This window comes from Heterostelium album (assembly GCF_000004825.1).
Source record: "Heterostelium album PN500 unplaced genomic scaffold PPL_scaffold14, whole genome shotgun sequence".
NCBI lineage: Eukaryota > Evosea > Eumycetozoa > Acytosteliales > Acytosteliaceae > Heterostelium > Heterostelium album.
In genome coordinates, this window is record NW_008805076.1 from 259,709 (window position 1) to 280,230 (window position 20,522).

The window sequence follows — 20,522 nt, forward strand, 5'->3', positions numbered from 1 at the left end:
ACTATTTAAACAATTAATATAAATGTAAATATTAATCACAAATTAATATGATAATCACCAAAAAAAAAAAAAAATTCCTAAGGTAAAACGAATCCCTGATAAGGAAATCCCTCACTAAAATCTAAATAAAAAACAAAATTCATAATATTATGAATTTTGATTATTTTCAAATTTAATTTATAACTATTGTTTTTTTTTATTAAAGGTAAAAGTAAAAAAGATATGTCTAGCACAAATAATAATGTTATTATGTCAGTGCTTACAAATAAGGTTCTGCTAAGACATATGTTCTCTTTGATCAGAGAGGAATATGGTAATCATTGTCCTGCGAATATGAGTGATTGCTATTACTACGCTGAACATCTCTACAAACATCTTTTAGATTCATTAGTAATCATGGATAAAGGATGGTACAGTTTGATGGCTGACAGAATCAAAAGTGGAGATTCCTTGGATTTTTCTCATAGAGCAGCTGTTGAACTATGTAATAGAGTTACGGATACCGAGATCTTTACAACCGTTTACAGTGACAAGCAAATATATTTCACGGATCCAGAGTGTCTAAAGACAGCAATCACCAAAGGAAATATCATTGCAGTCCGTATCCTTCTCGACCAACACGATCCAGTCAATCTTTTCAGTAACTTCACTGTCGACCTGCTGATTCAATTTGCATTGACTGCCTCACAATATCATATGGTTGAATTCCTCATCGATAGGTTTTCCACTCACGAACAGCATGCAACTTCCCAAAATATATTTGATGAGTATGTCAAGAAATTGGAAATTAATACTATCAGATGGATAGGCAGAAATTTACAAACAGTACCATGTCCAGAGAAAGTTCTCCAAACATACAAACATTATTTGGGGAATGACAGGATTAGGAATTCATTTGTTATCTTTTATTTTTCAGATGTTTTCTATAATGAAACCAAAACTCCTACTAATCAATGTCTTGGACCACTCTATTCTTATTGCAAAGTCAATGGATTGGTTGAAGATGTTCAACAATTCAAAAGCCAATGTGATCAACTACTTCAACAATCAATCGATAACAGTGTTAGTATCATAAACAACTTTATCAACTCGAATGGATATCATTTTCTTTTGGACATTGAAATCAATCCATATATCGAATCATTTCGAGAAACAATTCAATTGGTGATGCTATTCAAACTGATCAATGATGGTGTGTTACCAGATTACTTTAAAAAGAATATGATCCAAAATATATTTAAACGAACGACAACACATCCATTTATTATTCCATTCTTGATGGATACACTGCTTGCCAAAGAAAGAGATAGTACAATTCAATGTCTTTGCAAAATTGCAGATTCATTCGATTCCGTCATTGTTGCACATTATTACAAACTGCCAGCAGAAAAGCAACCACCAAGTTTGAAACAACTCTTTGATTCCTATTGGTATAGAGCAATGAAATGTGCTGCATGGAAAGGTGATCTATTTACTCTAAAGAAGTTATTGGATCATCATAAAAAAAGAGTAGAGCTCGCCGTCTGGGATGAACTCATTGATTTGGCAATCTGTAGAGAGAATCTCAATGTTTTAGAGTTTATAGTTGTTAAAGAAGCTGTCAAACCTAATAATGAGAATTTTGAGAGTATTGGATACATTGGTAGTCTTCCATGTCTTCAATTGTTACTTGATAAGACACTTCAAGATGGAGATTTCAAAAAGATGATAAGAGCGGTACACGAGATTGCTTGCGACCACGGTCAAACTAAATTCATCAGTGATATCTATGATCAAATCCCAGATTACAATAGAGTCTATTGGTCAAATATAATTCATTCTGGTATTATCGATACTGCGTATCTTCAATTTGGAATCCATGAATACGATGACCAAGAGATATTGGAACTCATCGAAATTGCAATCAGTATGGGAAAAGTTGAATTCTATCAATTCTTTGTGGAACAACTCCAAGATACCTCGATTTTAAATCAGTTGTCACCAAACAAGAAACCCGAACATCTTTCCCACAACTTATATCCAATTTATATTTATCGATTACTTGAACCAAGAAAAATATAAAAGACAAATTTTGAAGACATATAAGCGCGCAAACAATCAATAAACAATTCATTATATATCATTTTTATTTTATATTCACTTCAATCAATGATTGTTGTGTAGAAATATATGATGGTAAAGTATTAATATAAATAATATAATAGACATACAAATACAAGTATTCAAACAAGTCTTTTAATTATTTTAAATTAATTCTTTTGAGAAAGATGTTAAATTTTTGATAATTTTTTAGTATTAAAATAGCAAAGAAACAAAAATTGGTTTTCATTTTATTTTACAGCTGTTATATAAACAAATATTATAGTTATATATTATTAAAGGTAAAAATAAAAAGATATGTCTAGTACAAACAATAATGTTATTATGTCAGTACTTAAAAATAAGATGTTGCTAAGACATATGTTTTCTTTGATCAGAGAAGAATATGATAATCAATGCCCGGCAGTTGATGATGATTGCTTAACCAATTCTCGACATCTCTACAAGCATTTCGTCAATTCATTAGCAATCATGGATAAAGGATGGTATAGTCTGATGGCTGACAGAATCAAGAAAGGAGATTCATTGTATTTTAGTAGCAGTATAGCTGTTGAACTATGTGGCAGAGTTACGGATGCCGACATCTTTACAACCGTTTACAATGCAAAGCGTTTCTATTTCACAGACCCAGAGTGTCTAAAGACAGCAATCACCAAAGGAAATATCAATGCGGTTCGCATCCTTCTCGATCAACACAAACCAGTCAATCTTTCCAATCACTTCACTTTCGATACACTTATGCTATTTACATTGACTACCTCACAATATCATATAGCTGAATTCCTCATCGATAAGTTTCACACTCATGACCCACAAGCAACTACCCAGAATATACTTGATCATTATATCAAGAGATTTAATATCCTCCACTCTGTGACTTTCTACAATATGTTTGTAAATCTACAAACAGTACCATATCCAGAGAAATTTCTCCAAACATACAAGCCTCATCTCAGAGAAAAATCATCTGTTGGAATGTATCTTTCCGATTTTTTCTTTATACACACCAACACTCCCATTAAACAATGGCTTCTACCACTCTATTCTTATTGCAAAGTCAATGGATTGGTTGAAGATGTTCAACAATTCAAAAGCGAATGTGATAAACTACTTCAACAATCAATCGATAACAGTGTTAGTATCATAAACAGCTTTATCAAATCGAATGGCTATCATTTTCTTTTGGACATTGAAATCAATCCATATATCGAATCATTTCGAGAAACCATACAGTTGGTGATGCTATTCAAACTGATCAATGATGGTGTGTTACCAGATTACTTTAAAAAGAATATGATCCAAAATATATTTAAACGAACGACAACACATCCATTTATTATTCCATTCTTGATGGATACACTGCTTGCCAAAGAAAGAGATAGTACAATTCAATGTCTTTGCAAAGTTGCAGATTCATTCGATTCAGTCATTGTAGCGCAATATTACAAAAGACCAGCAGGTGAAAAGTCATAAAATTTGAAACAACTCTTTGATTCCTATTGGTATAGAGCAATGAAATGTGCGGCATGGAAAGGTGATCTATTTACTCTAAAGAAGTTATTGGATCATCGAAGTTATACAGTTAAGAATTCATGGAGTGAACTCATTGATTTGGCAATCTGTAGAGAGAATCTCAATGTTTTAGAGTTTATAGTTGTTGAGAAAGCAGTTACAATTACCTCTAACAATTGTAAGAAGATTGGATCGATGGGAAGTCTACCATGTCTTCAATTGTTACTTGGTAAGACATTTCAAGCCGGTGATTTCGATAGTCCGATGATAAGAGCGGTACACGAGATGGCTTGTACCTACGGTCAAACTAAATTCATCAGTGACATGTATAATCAATATTCTGAATATAATAGAAATTACTGGTCAAATATAATTCATTCTGGTATTATCAGTACTGCATATCTTCAATTTGGAATCAATGATTACAATGACCAAGAGATATTGGAACTCATCGAAATTGCAATCAACAGTGGAAAAGTTGAATTTTATCAATTCTTTGTGGAACAACTCCAAGATTCCTCGATTTTAAATCAGTTGTCACCAAACAAGAAACCAAACAAAGTTTCCAACGGTCTATATCCAATATATTTTCATCGATTACTTGAACCAAGAAAAAGACAAAAGACAAACCTTTGAAGAGAATGAAACAAACAAACTTTAATTGTGTAAAATAAAATTGATTGATTGATTGATTGATCATTTATTTATGTTTATTTATTTTTTATGATCAATAGTAAGTCTGTAAATATGTTGATCAGGAAGGTGTTGAAGTTTAGCAGTTATAGAGGTTTCATTATGAACACGACCAGTGTCATCTTGAACTTGCAGGTAAAGAAGGGGAACCACTTTATCTAGCCAAACGCTACTGTCAGAGTGTTCAAATGTAGGAGTTGGGAATGTATAAATATCAATGGGTGGGTATCTCTCTAACGTTTCAAAACAAGCAGAGCCTTTAATACCGAGTGGTCGATAGCCACCATCACTTGGTACCAAGAACAAATGATAAACTTTATAGCATCTATTCATAGTTTTTTAGTAAAATAAGTTTTATATGTTTCTAAATATTTATTCTTACTAAAATGAGAAAACAAAAAAAATAAATAAAATAGAAAAACAAAAAAAAAAGATATTTAAAAACAAATAAGATAGTATTAATTTTTTTCCAATAAATTTGTGCGCACTAAAATGAATGATTCACCAAGCAAGTAAGTGAGTGAGGATAGAAGGTTATAATTAATTAATTTCATTTAAACATCAATAACCAATCAACAAGAAAGAATAATCTATAATAATAAAATACGTAGACAATAAATATCTGTAGAAGTTACACATTTAAGAATGAATTAATTAATTGTAGATGTTCTTTACACTTTTGTTGAAAGTTGTCATTAAATTTTTACTTTTGTTATTTCAAACATACAATCTGTAGAGTTAAAAGATTCATACATCATAGTTTGTTTGTTTGTTTTTTTAACTCTTTATAACGAAAAGTAATGAACTGCACGCAGTGATGTTATTGATTTTACATTTTCTTTATTACCGTTGTCTGACGAAACAATGAATGTAAACAAGTGTTCTAAATGATTCTATCTTACTTACATATAAGTTTTTAGTTTGAGCTCTAGTAATCTCACTCTAGGTTCAAAGGTTGGCATCGCTTTCATCAAAGTTATACAATATCATGAAATTAGAAATACGTAGATCAGTCAATGATATATCATTACATTAGCTGATCTATTTCATAAAATAACTATAATGTAGGTTTATAGTTAATTATCTGTGATTAAATCAAATAATATTGTTGATTTTTTTTTTTAGATTTTGAAAATTTGAATTTTTATTTAATCACGAGAACGGAGATATGTTCACATGATAAAGATGAAGTAAAGTTATTTATTTGTGTTGTTATATTAAAGTTCAAATAAAAATGACAGATTGTATGGTAGAGATATCGAAACTATCACATATTTTAATAAGAAAAATCATTAGTTTTATAGATTCGAATTTCGATCGAATTGCGTTTGTTCTAACATGTAAGACACTGTTCAATTGCCGTGATTCGATATTGCTATTCGCTCAGGTGAATCCTGTGCATTACAGAAAGTTGGAGGGTTTAGATCGATGGCTGACGATGCGTTCCTTTCGACAATGCTATCTCAATTCATTCAGTAGGATGGTTGCCTGTGAAGCATCCGATGATATACTCGAGTCGGACGATTATACAAAGCTGGGTGTCGACATAACACATTTCACCTATGACATGGAGGATGTCCTGGAGCGACGATTCATACCGAGTACGGCGACCACCGTTATTCTACCGTCGTGGTATCACTCGGTTCCGATTCCACCGGGAATCTTTAGCGACGCGGTCACTGAGCTTCAGCTATGCGACGACTATTCATTTCCACTCGAGAGCGACACACTCCCGCACAGACTGAAAACATTCAAGAAAATGTTGGTACATCCTCTGCAACCACATTGTATTCCTGACACGGTTACAGAGTTGACATTCAGCTCGGAAACCGCCACTCCCATCGATCTATCGTTGCTGCCCGCTCAGTTGAATTCTCTGATTCTCTATTGTGCCAGTCCATTTAGCGAGCATATGAAACTTCCGAACAGTTTAACTTCGCTTTCACTCATGGGAATGTACAGACAGCAGCTCCAACCTGGATTCCTACCGGCGTCACTCCGACATCTTTGGATTGGAGCGACTTTTACCCATGAGCTACTGGAAGGTGCACTTCCTGAGAATCTCAAGTCACTCGAGCTACATGGATTCCATATTCCTCAGAACGAGCGGGTATTGCCGCCAAACCTGGAACGACTCACATTCTTACAACCCACAAAATTCAACCCATTCCAAAGGCTTGATAAACTTCGATCACTTTCACTCTCTGTTAGTAGTATCGTACAGATGGCAGCTTTTATTCCGTCGACTGTTACACACCTCCGTATCATAGGATACAGTAGTAAAGCTAGCAGTCAGATAGCTCAACAACAAATTTCACTTCCACCGACGATCACCAATCTCTTTGTTGATAGCTGGTCAGAGTCATTAACCATGGAGTTTCTTCCGTGCTATTTGCAAACGTTGGAACTGGGCTATCATTTCAATCAACCTATCGCAGCTGGTTTGCTTCCCTCGACGCTAAAGCACATCAAATTCGGCAATAATTTCAATCAGCCATTGGATCATCTTCCAAAATCATTACTTTCCATTACACTAGGCTCTAATTTCAATCAACCGCTACACAATCTCAAGATAAGGCAGCTGTCTTTCGAACACTATACAAATAGGTTCATCAGCGACAACCTCTGTACTTTCCTAGAGAACAATCCCGACTGCTTGGTCACGTTGGGATCCAACGACTATCCACCCACCGTCACAATACGACCTCTCAATCAACAATATTCACTGGTATTAACTGACGACATCCAAGGTGGTTACATCCTCAATGAAAATATATTCCTTCTACTTAATAATCTTATTAAATCTTCATACTTTGGAATATAAATTTAATGATTGATTTGTTCCGTTTGTTATAACTAATCATCATCTTCATATTTTCTCACAAACTAGTTGATTTCTTTTGTTATTGCTGAAGTTGTCGTCAAACAACAAACATTATCAAAGTATTATTTTCTCACTTTCTCATAAAGATTATTAATTAGGCTATGAATTGAAGATAATGATTGATATTTCACCCAACAATCACACATCCATAATCCACAATTAGTTGATAGTACACTGCCCAGATTAATATTAAAAGACGTAAAGTTTTTTGTTTAATCTTGAGATTGTTAGCTGGATGTATATTATACAGTGATGAAAGATACTCTAAAAAGGTCCAAATTACAATCTCCAAATTAAATTGGATAAGGACTTTATAAATAGTGTTCACAACACTTCAACTCTTATCAATATAATTTCCATTATTGTCAATGATCATCAACCTGATTTTACAAACTACTATTAATAGTTTGTGTTTTTCTTTGTTTTTTTTTTTAAATCGGGTCTTTTTTATTGTTAAAATCAGTTGTTTTGTGTGTTGTTGGGCGAGTGAGTGTGTGAATGTGTGATCAAATAAAACCATCTGTAAGTTTAAGTTTTAATTTTTAGATCCCCACAAACCATACCAACACATAAACTAATGTAAAGAATCAAAGAATGCAAATAAAATAAATCAAATTAACAAAACAAAACAACATGATGTTTGAAAAAACTAATTCCAATCTAATGTTACGTTCGCACTTTACTAACACCACCTGCTGATGCCTGCTCTTTGTCATTTACCTTTTGAAACAAACAAATGGGCAACAACCAAAAAAAACTTCTAAAGGTATAATAGTTATTAATTAAGCAGTTAACTCTGTTAGTTAGGCTTTTTGTTGATATCATCTTTTTTCTTTAGATTGCTGATAAGTTTAATATTAAAAAATACCTTTTTAAAACTTCATTTACTTTTCGAAAGAGAAGAAACAAACAATCAAACAATCAATCATTAGTTAGTTAGTTAGTTTATTTAAAAGTCAATTCATATAAACCCACATATAAATAAAATAAAATCATAAAAAATCTATATTTATAAAAATATCTATATTCATAATACATACATAACAAAAAATTTTAATACTTAACCATACATGTAAGTTTATTTAATATTTTATTGCATTTAATTAAAAATCCTGCACTTCATGATAATAATAAAATCTGATTTTTAAAAATCATTAGTTGAGTTTTTGAATTGATTATGTTTATTATTAAACACACACTCATACACACACAAATCAAATCATAAATCATAAATATTAGTTATGTGCTATTATATATCAAATAATCATACTATGTGGGGGTGGCGTTTAAGTTGATTTATTCATTGAATGCAGTAGTAGTGGTAGTAGTGGTAGTGGTAGTTGAAGTTGTGTTGTGTTGATTTATTAATCAATTTGATATCAATGTAGAAATATGATGATTAATGAACATAATATATGTATATAAATAGTATAATGTACACTAATATTACTTATATGTAATTGAACAGACATTACATGATCATCACAATCATCATTAAATAAAATAACAAAATCATAACAACAACTATAATAACTTCCAATAAGATATAAATAATTAAAGGTGAGTTGGTTCTATTTTTAAAAAATATATGAGAATTTCCAATTTCTCATATATTCATAGCTTAGCTAGTACAATTATTTTGATATTATAATAGAATACAGTAGCTGTGTGGTGTATAATTAAAGAAGTAGTAGATTAAAGATCAAAGATATGACGGTGTGTTTGCTTTGTTTGTTTGTTTGTTAGTTTGATTGCTATTGTTATTGTTATTGATCCTTTATTTTTAAACCCCTCTAGCTATTCTAATTGACACAACACATTGCATTGCTATCAACTTCAAAACACTATAACAACTTACTTTATTTCCTTTTAAATTTAATACCCAACGATCAAATAAGGTTATGGTATAAATTTGTCAAATCAATTAGGGTTTTAATTTTAAATACTATATCCACTTCAAGTGAAAAAGATAGACATATTGCGATACACCACATTATCATATAATCATATATACCAAACAACAAAGAATAAAAATAAACCAACAATACTAGAAAAGAAAAGAATAGAAAAGAAAAAAAGATAACTAAAAAAGATCAAAGTAATATCATATTTGTTTTTTTTTCATTCTATACCATAATAATAAATATTTCAATAAAATCTGTACAAGAAAGAACGTGATCACTACCTTTTCAATTTAAATATGCCCCGCTAAAATCGGAAGTAACATTTTTTTTTTTTCCAACCAACAAAACATTCAACACCACCTCCGAACAAGGTAAATTTATGTTCTTTAATTAAATCATTAACACTCCAATATTGATATAGTAGTACACCAACCACCATTTGAACATAGTACTCGTTTCAATCAGAAAGGAGTACTTTACAAAATTACTCTGCCATCAAAATAAAGATTTTCTATTTCCATTTTGTTTGTTTTTATTTTATTTTTTAAATATTGGAGAAACTAAAGATAATCTTGAACACCTTCAATTCAATATCCAATCATCGTTCAGATGTTTTAAACATAATTTATAACTTTTGAAAAGAATAAAATATTTATAAATATAATTTTCTTTGATTATAATGGTCATTAATAGAATAGGTTAGAAATAGCTAGAGACCATCAAACAATAATAAAATCAAACTTATATATAAGCCAAATCAATAGGTTCTACCTCAAATTTTTAGATTCCAACACAATAATTGTAACAATAATTAACAGATTCGAAATCTTTGTAAGATATTCAAAGTAACAGAGTGTTTTATTTTTATCAAGCAGGTAGGAAAATTATAATAATCATAACATTTAAAATGATTCATTCAAATCTTAAAATCACAAAGAGATATTTGTTTTGTTGGGTTTATTATAAAGAGATAAAAAGTTAAACTTTTGTTGTTCAACTTTTATCCAATCTTTAAATTCTTTTTAATCACAAATAGATATATTTGATCATTCGATATTTAAATGATCAAACCAAACCAAACTAAACCAAACAAAACAAAACCAAATTTAAACAAGGCTACACCATTCCAATCGGAATGTATGGTTTGGCTAATATTAGATAGAGAAATATGTGTGTGTTTGTTTGTGTGTTTTAAAACCTTTAAAAGCCCAACTTGATGCTCATATATTAAAAAAAAGAGAAAACAAAAAAAAATAAAAATGTTACCCTCTGATTAATCCAATTCAACATTGATTGGATCATGATTGTTTTTATTGTTTTGTTTGTGTGTATGTTTCGCTCACTTAAAATAGATTTGCTCTCAAGTGGCATATTAAAAACTATTTATTACATTAAAAAACCACAACACACACAGCCCTCAAAAAATGTAGTAGTGGTTAAGCACAATATATCTCACCACAATACCACACATCCTGATGAAAACAAAAAAACACACACATCCACTCTCATCATCCAACAATCAAAAAAAAAAAACAAAAATAAATACATATTTCCATTTAATCTTAATCAATCAAACCAAAATAAAAACAACAGGAAAAAATAAAATAAAATAAAAACAACCTAAAAAGAAACTTAAGTTTAAAAATAATAATAACAACAACAATAATAATAATCATATTAATAATTATAATAGTTAACTGATTGTTTGTTTTTGATTGATTTATTGATTGATTGATTTGTTTGATTGAATCAATCATCATCAACAACAACATCATTAGAAAAAATAAAATTAAAACACAGATACACAAAGAGTTATATTTATATATCTATCAATAACCATACTATTATATTACCAAACAAACAACAGACACAGTCACACACATCTATACTTATATTTGTACGAATTATACAGTAAGCATTTCCTAATACCATAAAAAATAAAAATAACTATTGTTGATTGACAACATCCATCTCAAGGTTGAAATACCTCTTTAACCAATATCACCATCACCATCACCATCATCACCGTAACCTTCCCCATACAAAAACAAACATACAATAATATTAATAACTGACTGACTGCTTGATTGATTGCACTGCTTTATAACCATAAATATAATATTTATATTTCAAAAAATCTAAATAATTCCAAAATTACCAGCACCCTTTATTATTTATTTAACAATTAATACCACAACCTACTACTTTTACTCAATTTAACCAAAAACAACAAAAATAACAACGATTGTACCAAAATCCAAATTTAAATGGCAATTAATTAAAAAAATCAACAACAGACCAGAAATCAACAAACACAATTACAACAAAAAAAAAAAAAAAAGGAATCGTGAGAAAAGCAGTGGTTGATTTGACGTTAAATTGTTATTGTAAATAGAGCAACAACCATCATCATCATCATCATTAATTAATAATATATTAATATTTATATATAAATTTAATTTGATTAATATATAATCATTATTTTTATTTAATTACACAGAATTATCAAGTAACAAAGATAAAAAGTGTAATATTAAAATTTTGTTGGATTTTGCTGGAAAAAAACAAAAATTAAAAAAAAGTAAACAGGAAACAGAGTTTATTATATAATTATAACAATAATAGCAAGAACAATTGAAAAAGATAATAGCAGTTGCAATAGCAGTTAAAACAAATTTATTTTATTTATTTATTTTTGTAAAATATTATTGTTTTGTTTTGATTTTGTTTTGATTTAAATTTATATTGTAATAATAGTAATAATTATTTTGTACCAATTCAATTTCAAAGATATATAGATTAGCGAGTCTCTTAACAAATTTATTTATATATTTATTTATTAATTTATTTATTTTCATTCTATTTAATTTATTTATGGACCATTATAGGAGTATCATCAACATCAAGTTTCCAAATTAATATCCTCATTTTTAGCAGTAGCATTATTCATCATCGATTCAATCAATGACTAAATAATTATCTATCCATCAACTATCTATATATTTATATATTTTATATAGCAATTGTATTTATATACATAATCCAATCCAATCCAATATATATCCAACTCTTTATATTCATAATTTCAAGCCAACCGCAACAATATCCACAAAAAACCTAAAAAAACAAAACTTGTATATCTTTATTTATTTTATTCAATTCTTTTATTATTATTTATAACTACATATATCCAATTTACATAAATAAACACACTCATATATATATATAACAAATTAGTACCATAAAGAATGGATCCAGAACAAACAACATCAAATTCAACAAATCCAGAAGATTTGAATGAAAATCATGAAAATTCCGAAACAATAATATTTCCAAGTTGCGATATAGTGCTAAATGAAGAGCCAACAACAGAAGATGATAATGATAATAATAATAATAATATAGATGAAAATGGTAATAATATGGCACCAATTCCATATATTCCACCGATTATTATTGCCGACAATAATAGTGATAACGACTCTGGCGATGACTCGATTCATCCGCTTGGCACAAACAACAGTGGTGGCGACTCTACACCTCCACAGCGTCTGCAGACATCACATAGCTTCCTCTCCATTCGACGATCGTGGATGGGTAAATTCATTAGTCGTCGTAAGCTAAAACATTCAATCAGTACAGGTAGTTTGAATCATCGAAACAATCAATCAGATCTAGTTCCATCGCCAACATGTGAATCTTTTTCAACTCCAACTTCACCTCGAATCAATGGACATCAACATATTAATAATAATAATAACAATAATAATAATAATAATAACAATAACAATAACAATAGTAATAATAGTAGTAGTACAACTACTACCAATAGTAGTAATAATAATAGTCCATCCATTAGTAATAATAATAATTCTAAACCACGCCAGAAATCAATCAAAGGAATATTCTCATTTTTTAGTAGTAGTAGCAACAACAATGGTGGAAATAATAGTAATGGTGATAAACCAAGTAATAATTCATTGAAACGTTCAAAAATACCTAATAGTCTTAGTTGTAGTAATTTACCAAATTCAAGTTTTATGGATGAATATAAAAAACAACAACAAATTCAACAACAACAGGCTCAACAACAACAAAAAATAAAACAAACAACACCACCAAGTCCATCACAAATACATCAACAACAATCAATGACTACATCAGTATCGGCAAATAATATTGTTGGAAGTGGCGGTGGTGATATGGAACAACAGATCATCCCAGTGGTTGAGTTGTTGAGTGAGAAAAGCTTGGTTAGACCAAACACCGATTCCACTTGTCAACAGCAACTACATCAACTGGCACCACTTCGTCCATCTCTAGTGAGATCACACACTGAAGTTTCACCGATTCGCCCGTCGAATCTATCGAATCCACCGAGTCCTCTGACTTCACCACCCTCCATCTCTAGCAACAGCAGTAGCAGTGGAAGCAGCAGTGGTGACGAACGTTCACCTTCGCCAACCACCATTAGTATCAACGATGGTACAACCAGTCCACTCCAACCGAATGCAGCCAACAGCACTTCATCCACTGGCGGCTCTTCTTCGACGGCTGGCAACAGTGTCAGAACTTGGTCGAGGTCGAAAATCAAAGGATTACTTCACACACGAACATCTGCTCCACAGCTAGGATCGAAACAGCTGCCGCTGGACGGTGCAATTCCACTTCCGAAAATTGGAACTCATCATTGGTGGGGATCGTCCAATCCGATTCCACCGGAGAACAACAATCTGCAGATGCACCTCCAGGCACTACCGAAACTGGCGTCGACAGCTCCAACCTCATCGAATGCACTCAGTCAGAATAGATCGCATTCGGAAACACACATTCAAAGACAAACAACGAAATGGGTGATGGCTGCACCTTCTTCACCACCTCCATTCCACCATGGTAGCGCTCCGATTGGTCGAACCAACAATTCACCTTCGGATCTCTCTCCAGACTTTTGTCTTTCCCCGATCAGTTCTGTCATTCGAGTGTATTATGTTCCGCTATTTGACGACTCCTCACCGATTCCATTCTCTGATGTTCCAGATTCTTTGACTCTGAACAACCATAATAATAATCATACTCACCACAATCATTCCAATCTCAATACCAGTGTAAACAACACTACAACTACAACCACTACCAACAACGGCAGCAATTCTTCCAACCAAAAACAACAAATTCCAACTCAATATTGGACACAAACAGTCACCAATACAACTGTTGTTAGGGAGATCATTGACCAGATATCTGGAAAGATCGATAAACCTTCAGAGTTATTGAAACTGTGTTGCTCGATGAATACTTTGGACTTTTTGGATGAAGATAAACTGTTGACCACCACGAGAATGAAGAAATTCTTTTTGATGGAAGTTCCACAGGAGTTGATCATCCACGAATCCGAAGTAAATCCACCATTGAATCAGATACTTGGATTCACTACTTATAATAGTATTACGGGTAGTGGTGGTGTTGGTGGTCACAGTGGATCCATCCACTCAATGAATGGAATGCCTCATCACGATGCACTCTCCACTCAGTCCTGTACCAACTTGTTGGCGATCAGCAAGAGTTGGTCACCGTCCTACTATTGCAAATTCCTTTCCTCGTCGACCGGACGTGTTGCTCCACTCGGAGGTTTGCGAGCCAGTGGTTTGGGAGCGAGTCCAGATTCACTGAACGAAGATTTCCTCATGGAACTCGGTGAGGGACGATCGATGTCATCGAGCTACACCGCCGCTCTCAACAACAGTAAATCTACCAATTCACTTGCCAGTATTATCATTGCAATCTCACCGGTTCTCAAAGAGAAAATCAAGATTCTCGACAACTATTTCCACCACTACTACAGGGAGTTGGACAACTATCTCGCACAGAGAAAACGACGTATGGAGAATCTCATTCAAGCTCTCAATGAATCCGGTATCAAGGAGAACAGCATTGCTTGGCAGCGTTGCATGAGAGAATACATGGACAAAGAGAGTACCTATCTCCGACAGAAACGTGCACACATTGGACCATCGGATTTCCGCAAGCTCTCAATCATAGGAAAAGGTGGATTCGGTATGGTTTATCTGGCAATCAAGAAGGATACCAATGAAATTGTAACACTAAAAGTCATTCGAAAGACAGCGTATCATCGTGCCAATCAAATGACAGCGGTCTCCAAAGAGAAGGCGGTAATGATGATTCCCAATACCACGAAAGACAATTCAAGTCAGTGGATCACTAGATTACTCTATAGTTTCCAAGATGCCAACTATCTGTATTTGGGTATGGAGTATCATTGTGGTGGTGATTTCAAATCACTGGTATTCAACTTGGTTCGTCTATCCGATGACATGGCATCCTTTTACTTTGCAGAGATGTTACTGGCCATCGAGTCACTGCACAAACTCGGTTACATTCATCGTGATATTAAACCAAGTAACTTTGTCATTGACAAATCTGGACATATTAAACTTATTGATTTTGGACTATCAAAAGATGGATTCATTTCAAGAAATTCTAAATATCATAATACATGGAAGAATTTAATGAATAATGTAAGTGTTAATAGTTATTCTTTTGTGAAGAATGTTAAAGTTAAACAATTAATATTAACTTTAATTTATTATTTTTTAAACTATTTTCTAGAAAGATAATGTAACAAAATTACCAAGATTTAATGATGGTAGAAGATATATAAAGAAAGTTGTATGTATAATAATAATAACTATAATTTGTTATAATTTAAATTCTAAATAATTTACCTTTTTTTTTTTTTATAGACATATTCAAAAGTTGGATCACCAGAATATATGGCACCTGAAATGTTAACTGGAAAAGGATATGATTTGACTTATGATTATTGGTCGTTGGGTGTTGTGTTGTTTGAGATGTTGTTTGGTGATACTCCATTCTCTGGAGAGACAGCGGAAGATGTTTTCAAGAGTATCATCGATTGGAAGAATGTTTTGAATTGGGACTACCTTGGAGAGTACTTCTCTGAGCACGCAAAAGATCTACTTCAGAAACTGCTTTGTGAACCAGAGCGAAGAATGACTGCCGAAGACTTGAAGTCACATCCTTATTTCTCTGGCATCGATTGGGACAACATTAAGAATATCACACCGCCATTCGTTCCACAGGTTCAATCGGATATCGACAGTAGCTACTTCCTCGATGCCAAGGACTTGGATGATGACGATGTCGACGGTGGTGACTACGACGAGGTGGTGGAAGCAGCAACCAACGCAGCGGATGGCGTAGTACACGATCCAAACAACCCGGAAGCACTCCACGGAATCAGTGCTCTGGCAGCAGAGATTGTCAAAGACGACGAACAAATGGCTGCCAGCATGTTGGCCAACGCCAACAACAATAACGCCAACGGTGGTGGTGTTGGCAACGGCAACGCCAATGGAGTTGCTGGTGGAAGTGGTTTTATTGGTACCGGTGGAAGTGGTTATCAGAATATGATTGGTGGCGAGGATTCCTACAGAGCTATGCCATTCGGTGGATTCAACTTCCAGCGATTCCCATCGATTGTAGAGGGTGCCAGAGTGAAAGGTCTCATCAAGTCGTTCTACGTCGAAGAGAAATGTGTCTCTAGAGCGACATCCAACTCTTCGCTGAGCTCGCCATCCGGTGGATCATGCACCAACTCGCCAATCATACAATCTGCAAACTCTAGTAAACCTAATCCATCAATGAGTAGCAGCGGTAGCTCAATACCAATTGTATCATCAAATATATCAAATACAAATAATAATAACAATAGTAACAACAACAATAATAATAATAATACAAGTCCAGTTACATCACCATCACCAACAAGTCCAAACGTAGCAGGATATACATCAAAGACACCACTACTTAGAGTAGCCAGTAAAACAAAGAATAAATAAAATGTAGTATAATAACATCGTCGTCGTCAACATCACAGATGATAATCATTGTTTGCAAACCAACCCTAAATACAATATCAATAACAATAACAATAAAATACTTACTACTACTACTTTTTTTTGATTTTAAAATTTTAATCTATATCTATTTGTTCTTCGTGTCTCTCTAACTTTGAAAATAAGATTATCTTTGTTTTGTTTTTGTTTTTTTTTGTTTTTATTTTTATTTTTTATTTTATTTATTTTTATTTAAAAAGCCTATGTAATAATGAATGATTATTAATAAATAGTAAAATGATTAGTAAATGATATATAATTAATAATAATTGAATTATAAATTTAACATACAACAGCTGGTATCTTTTCAGCACATTCTTGAAGCAAACTCTTGTGTTCAGATCCATCTTCCAAATCGACTAAAGTGATACTGGTTGGTCTCTTGGTGGCAGAGGCAGCACCCAAAGCCTCCTTTGATGGTACATAGATATATTTAATATGTTTCTCTTCCAACATCACTGGAATATGTGAAATCACATCAATTGGTGAAACATCTCCAGCAATAACGCAAATCCTAATTATTTAATAATAATAATACAATATGTTAATATAACACGTGATTACCTAACTATTATTATTATTATTCAATATCAATGATCAACTTACTTTAATTTATTGGCTTTGGCTTCTTTGGCAGCCTTTCTAACACATTTTACAACTTCTTTGACACCTCTACGTACTTTCTTATCCTTTGAGGCCTTCTTTACGAGCTTCAATACTTTATCTGTGAGTTTAGTATCGGCCATTGGCGAGGCAATTGGTGATACGTAAAACTTTGGGGTGCTTTCTGATTCCGATTCTGATGATGATGACATCTTTTCTTTATCTACTTTTCTTTATATAAATAAGATTTAAAATATAAATATAAATAATAATTTAATAAAAATCAAAAATAAAAAAAAAAAGATAAAAAACGATTATTTCGTTTTGTCAAAAAATGAAAAAAACTTTTTTAACAAAAAAATAAAAAAATTAAAAAAAAAATTAGCAAAAAAAAAAAAATACAAATCATAAAAAATAATAATAGATATATTTTTTCCATGTTTGATAAAGTCATTTAACATAATTAATACCAGTAACACAAATTTAGAAAATATCAAATCAATTTGATTTTGCTAGTTTACAACTAGTAAAAAAAATAATGGATTACACAGAAGGATTTAATTAGGTTTAATCTGTCAGATTACTCCAGATTTTCGAAATTCCCAAAAGATTTGGACAAGACCAATAAAAAAAGAATAGATAGAGAAACACAGCAATAAATACACCAGTTAATAAAGAGTTAATAAAACTATTATTACTTCTGGTCTAATATAATCTGATAAATAAATACCAACTAAAACAAATAATAATGAATATATTTAGCTATAACGCAATAAGAAATCAACAGTTGGTAGTCTATCATTCTATTCAGCACGATCAACACCCAACCAAATAAAAATATGGATAGATTTGGAAGCAAAAAGAGTAGTGAAAGCGTGCAATCACTGCTAATGTGAATCTTCCCAAGTATATACCAGATGGAATGTGCAATCAACGACAGGCAAAGAGTAACAATCTATATATATGAGAAGATTCTAAATGTTTTTCCTGAAAAACCAAATATACTATCATTTGCATTGTTACTCTTTGCCTTCTGTAGACTACACACTCTACCTAGTAAATATTTATTGATAGGTGATCACAATCCAGAGAGTGTGCTATGTCTCGAGATTCTTAAAATAAAATAAAATAAAATAAATATTGTTTTTCCAAATCACTCCTTTTCATTTAAAGAATAAATAAATATTTATTATACACATTAGGTCTCAGTAACACAACACCAACATTGATATCAGGCATGAAGAAGTGGTGGTTCTTAACTGGTTCACTAATGTAGATTCAATCAAAGTGCTCCGTCGTTCAACTATAGATAAAGCTCAGGGAACTGATCAGTTCCTAAGTCACATCATGCTACTCTGTCTAAGTGACCTGCCTCGAGATCTATCCTCTGGATTAAATTACTTTCATTGATTGACCTCCTGTATCGGAACTGTGTGCATTACGCATCGTATCGTATGGATTATCTCATTTTTCATCTTTGTAAATTATTAGAATCAAATATAATTGTGATTATCAAAGCATTAATGACAGTGACGATAGATAAGAATAATTTAATTGTTTTTTTTTTTTTTTTTTTTTAAACCACTCTTTTTTTGATCTTCATCAGTTAAATTGATGATCATGGGTTAGATAAAAATTATTCTTTGATTATGAAATTTCCCAAAAAATAATAATAATTGTTATATTATAATGAAAACATTTAATATTTATAATGTATTCATTATTGTTTTAGTATTTATTTTGTTAATAATAGGTGGTGGTAGCGATGATTATAATGGATTGGTAGTAGGAGATATAGTTCAACAGCAAACTGAATATCCACACCCACCGACCTATGGAATGCAACAACCGATGGCACCACAGACGACTTTCACAAACAGAATCAGTAGAGATTGTTCGTCGGAACTATCTAATAAGGTGAGAGCTATTCTAGATAACATATTCTATCCGGTGGTAGTCGATCACAAGTACCAACTACCGGTGAACTGCCAGTTGAATCCATCACTAGACATGCTCGCATACTTGGAGACTCAAAAGATCAACCTCTACAGCATCTGGAAGTGTCGTAACTGTTCAAAGCAATTCAACACCGAAGAATTCTTGGATCTACATCTAAAAAACAATCATGCAAGTCTTATACCATCTGTAGGTAGCTATAGTTATATTTATATATAAGCAAAACTAGAATCAAATCAAATCAAATCAAACTAATAATGAATGAATGAATGAATATCTAGAATGCAACAGTATGTCTAAGTGATTTCTGTGATATGTTGAATTGTAAAGACGATCCAGTCATTGCGTGTGATAATAAGAGGATGGATAAACTCAAACATCATTGTCAGAGTATCATGTATAATTGCTTCCCACTGAATCAGGAACAAAGTAGAATGTTAAACTCTCACTTTACCAAGAATATATGTGATCATCTGACGTGTGATGGTTATAAAAGACACATACCAAAACAAAGTGACAGTGTAAGTAAAGTTAATAGTTAATATTTATCTAATTAATCTAATTAAAAAAACAATAGAATCAATCAAATAGCGGAAGATCATGGAGTTTAATGAAATATATAGCAGCGTTAATAACCATTATAATAATTGTTTTATTCTATTTAATTGTTTGTTTCTATAGGAAGTAAGTTAAAATAGTTATACAACTTTTTGATACCTACATATTAATAGCTCATTTACTAACAATAATAATCATAATAATACAATGTAGAGAAACAATCTTACAAAAAGATTTAAGAAGATTATCAAATAAAAGACATCGTGATCTTTTAAAACAGTTTGATTCTAAAAATCATTGAAACAACATATATGTCTTTTTAAAAAGAAGAATAACAATAAATATAATAATAACTGTAAATAATAAAAACTATAT

The 20,522-nt window shown here is 31.8% G+C and overlaps 7 protein-coding genes across 7 annotated transcripts; 4 read left to right on the forward strand and 3 right to left on the reverse strand.

Annotated features, from left to right (window-relative positions):
- Positions 1–222: 222 nt before the first annotated feature.
- On the forward strand, positions 223–2,061 carry PPL_10478 (uncharacterized protein; the record flags this gene model as incomplete). The annotated part of the gene is made up of 1 exon (XM_020581253.1): positions 223–2,061. The coding sequence occupies one exon, from the start codon at positions 223–225 to the stop codon at positions 2,059–2,061; it is 1,839 nt and encodes a 612-aa protein (XP_020428040.1).
- Positions 2,062–2,397: 336 nt separating this feature from the next.
- On the forward strand, positions 2,398–4,248 carry PPL_10479 (uncharacterized protein; the record flags this gene model as incomplete). Its single annotated transcript, XM_020581254.1, has 3 exons — positions 2,398–3,234; positions 3,391–3,566; positions 3,609–4,248. 3 exons carry the CDS (start codon positions 2,398–2,400, stop codon positions 4,246–4,248), a joined length of 1,653 nt encoding a protein of 550 aa, XP_020428041.1.
- Positions 4,249–4,326: 78 nt separating this feature from the next.
- Positions 4,327–4,638, reverse strand: PPL_10480 (uncharacterized protein; the record flags this gene model as incomplete). Its single annotated transcript, XM_020581255.1, has 1 exon — positions 4,327–4,638. The coding sequence occupies one exon, from the start codon at positions 4,636–4,638 to the stop codon at positions 4,327–4,329; it is 312 nt and encodes a 103-aa protein (XP_020428042.1).
- Positions 4,639–6,872: 2,234 nt separating this feature from the next.
- Positions 6,873–9,614, reverse strand: PPL_10481 (uncharacterized protein; the record flags this gene model as incomplete). The annotated part of the gene is made up of 5 exons (XM_020581256.1): positions 6,873–6,900; positions 7,363–7,498; positions 7,873–7,909; positions 8,629–8,760; positions 9,582–9,614. 5 exons carry the CDS (start codon positions 9,612–9,614, stop codon positions 6,873–6,875), a joined length of 366 nt encoding a protein of 121 aa, XP_020428043.1.
- A 2,727-nt stretch (positions 9,615–12,341) lies between these two features.
- ndrD (putative protein serine/threonine kinase) lies at positions 12,342–16,973 on the forward strand (the record flags this gene model as incomplete). The annotated part of the gene is made up of 3 exons (XM_020581257.1): positions 12,342–15,629; positions 15,721–15,780; positions 15,855–16,973. The coding sequence occupies 3 exons, from the start codon at positions 12,342–12,344 to the stop codon at positions 16,971–16,973; spliced, it is 4,467 nt and encodes a 1,488-aa protein (XP_020428044.1).
- A 134-nt stretch (positions 16,974–17,107) lies between these two features.
- Positions 17,108–17,845, reverse strand: nola2 (ribosomal protein L7Ae; the record flags this gene model as incomplete). Its single annotated transcript, XM_020581258.1, has 3 exons — positions 17,108–17,143; positions 17,322–17,544; positions 17,637–17,845. 3 exons carry the CDS (start codon positions 17,843–17,845, stop codon positions 17,108–17,110), a joined length of 468 nt encoding a protein of 155 aa, XP_020428045.1.
- Positions 17,846–18,550: 705 nt separating this feature from the next.
- PPL_10484 (uncharacterized protein) lies at positions 18,551–20,448 on the forward strand (the record flags this gene model as incomplete). The annotated part of the gene is made up of 7 exons (XM_020581259.1): positions 18,551–18,689; positions 18,836–18,905; positions 19,125–19,150; positions 19,387–19,778; positions 19,871–20,110; positions 20,167–20,273; positions 20,361–20,448. The coding sequence occupies 7 exons, from the start codon at positions 18,551–18,553 to the stop codon at positions 20,446–20,448; spliced, it is 1,062 nt and encodes a 353-aa protein (XP_020428046.1).
- Positions 20,449–20,522: the final 74 nt, after the last annotated feature.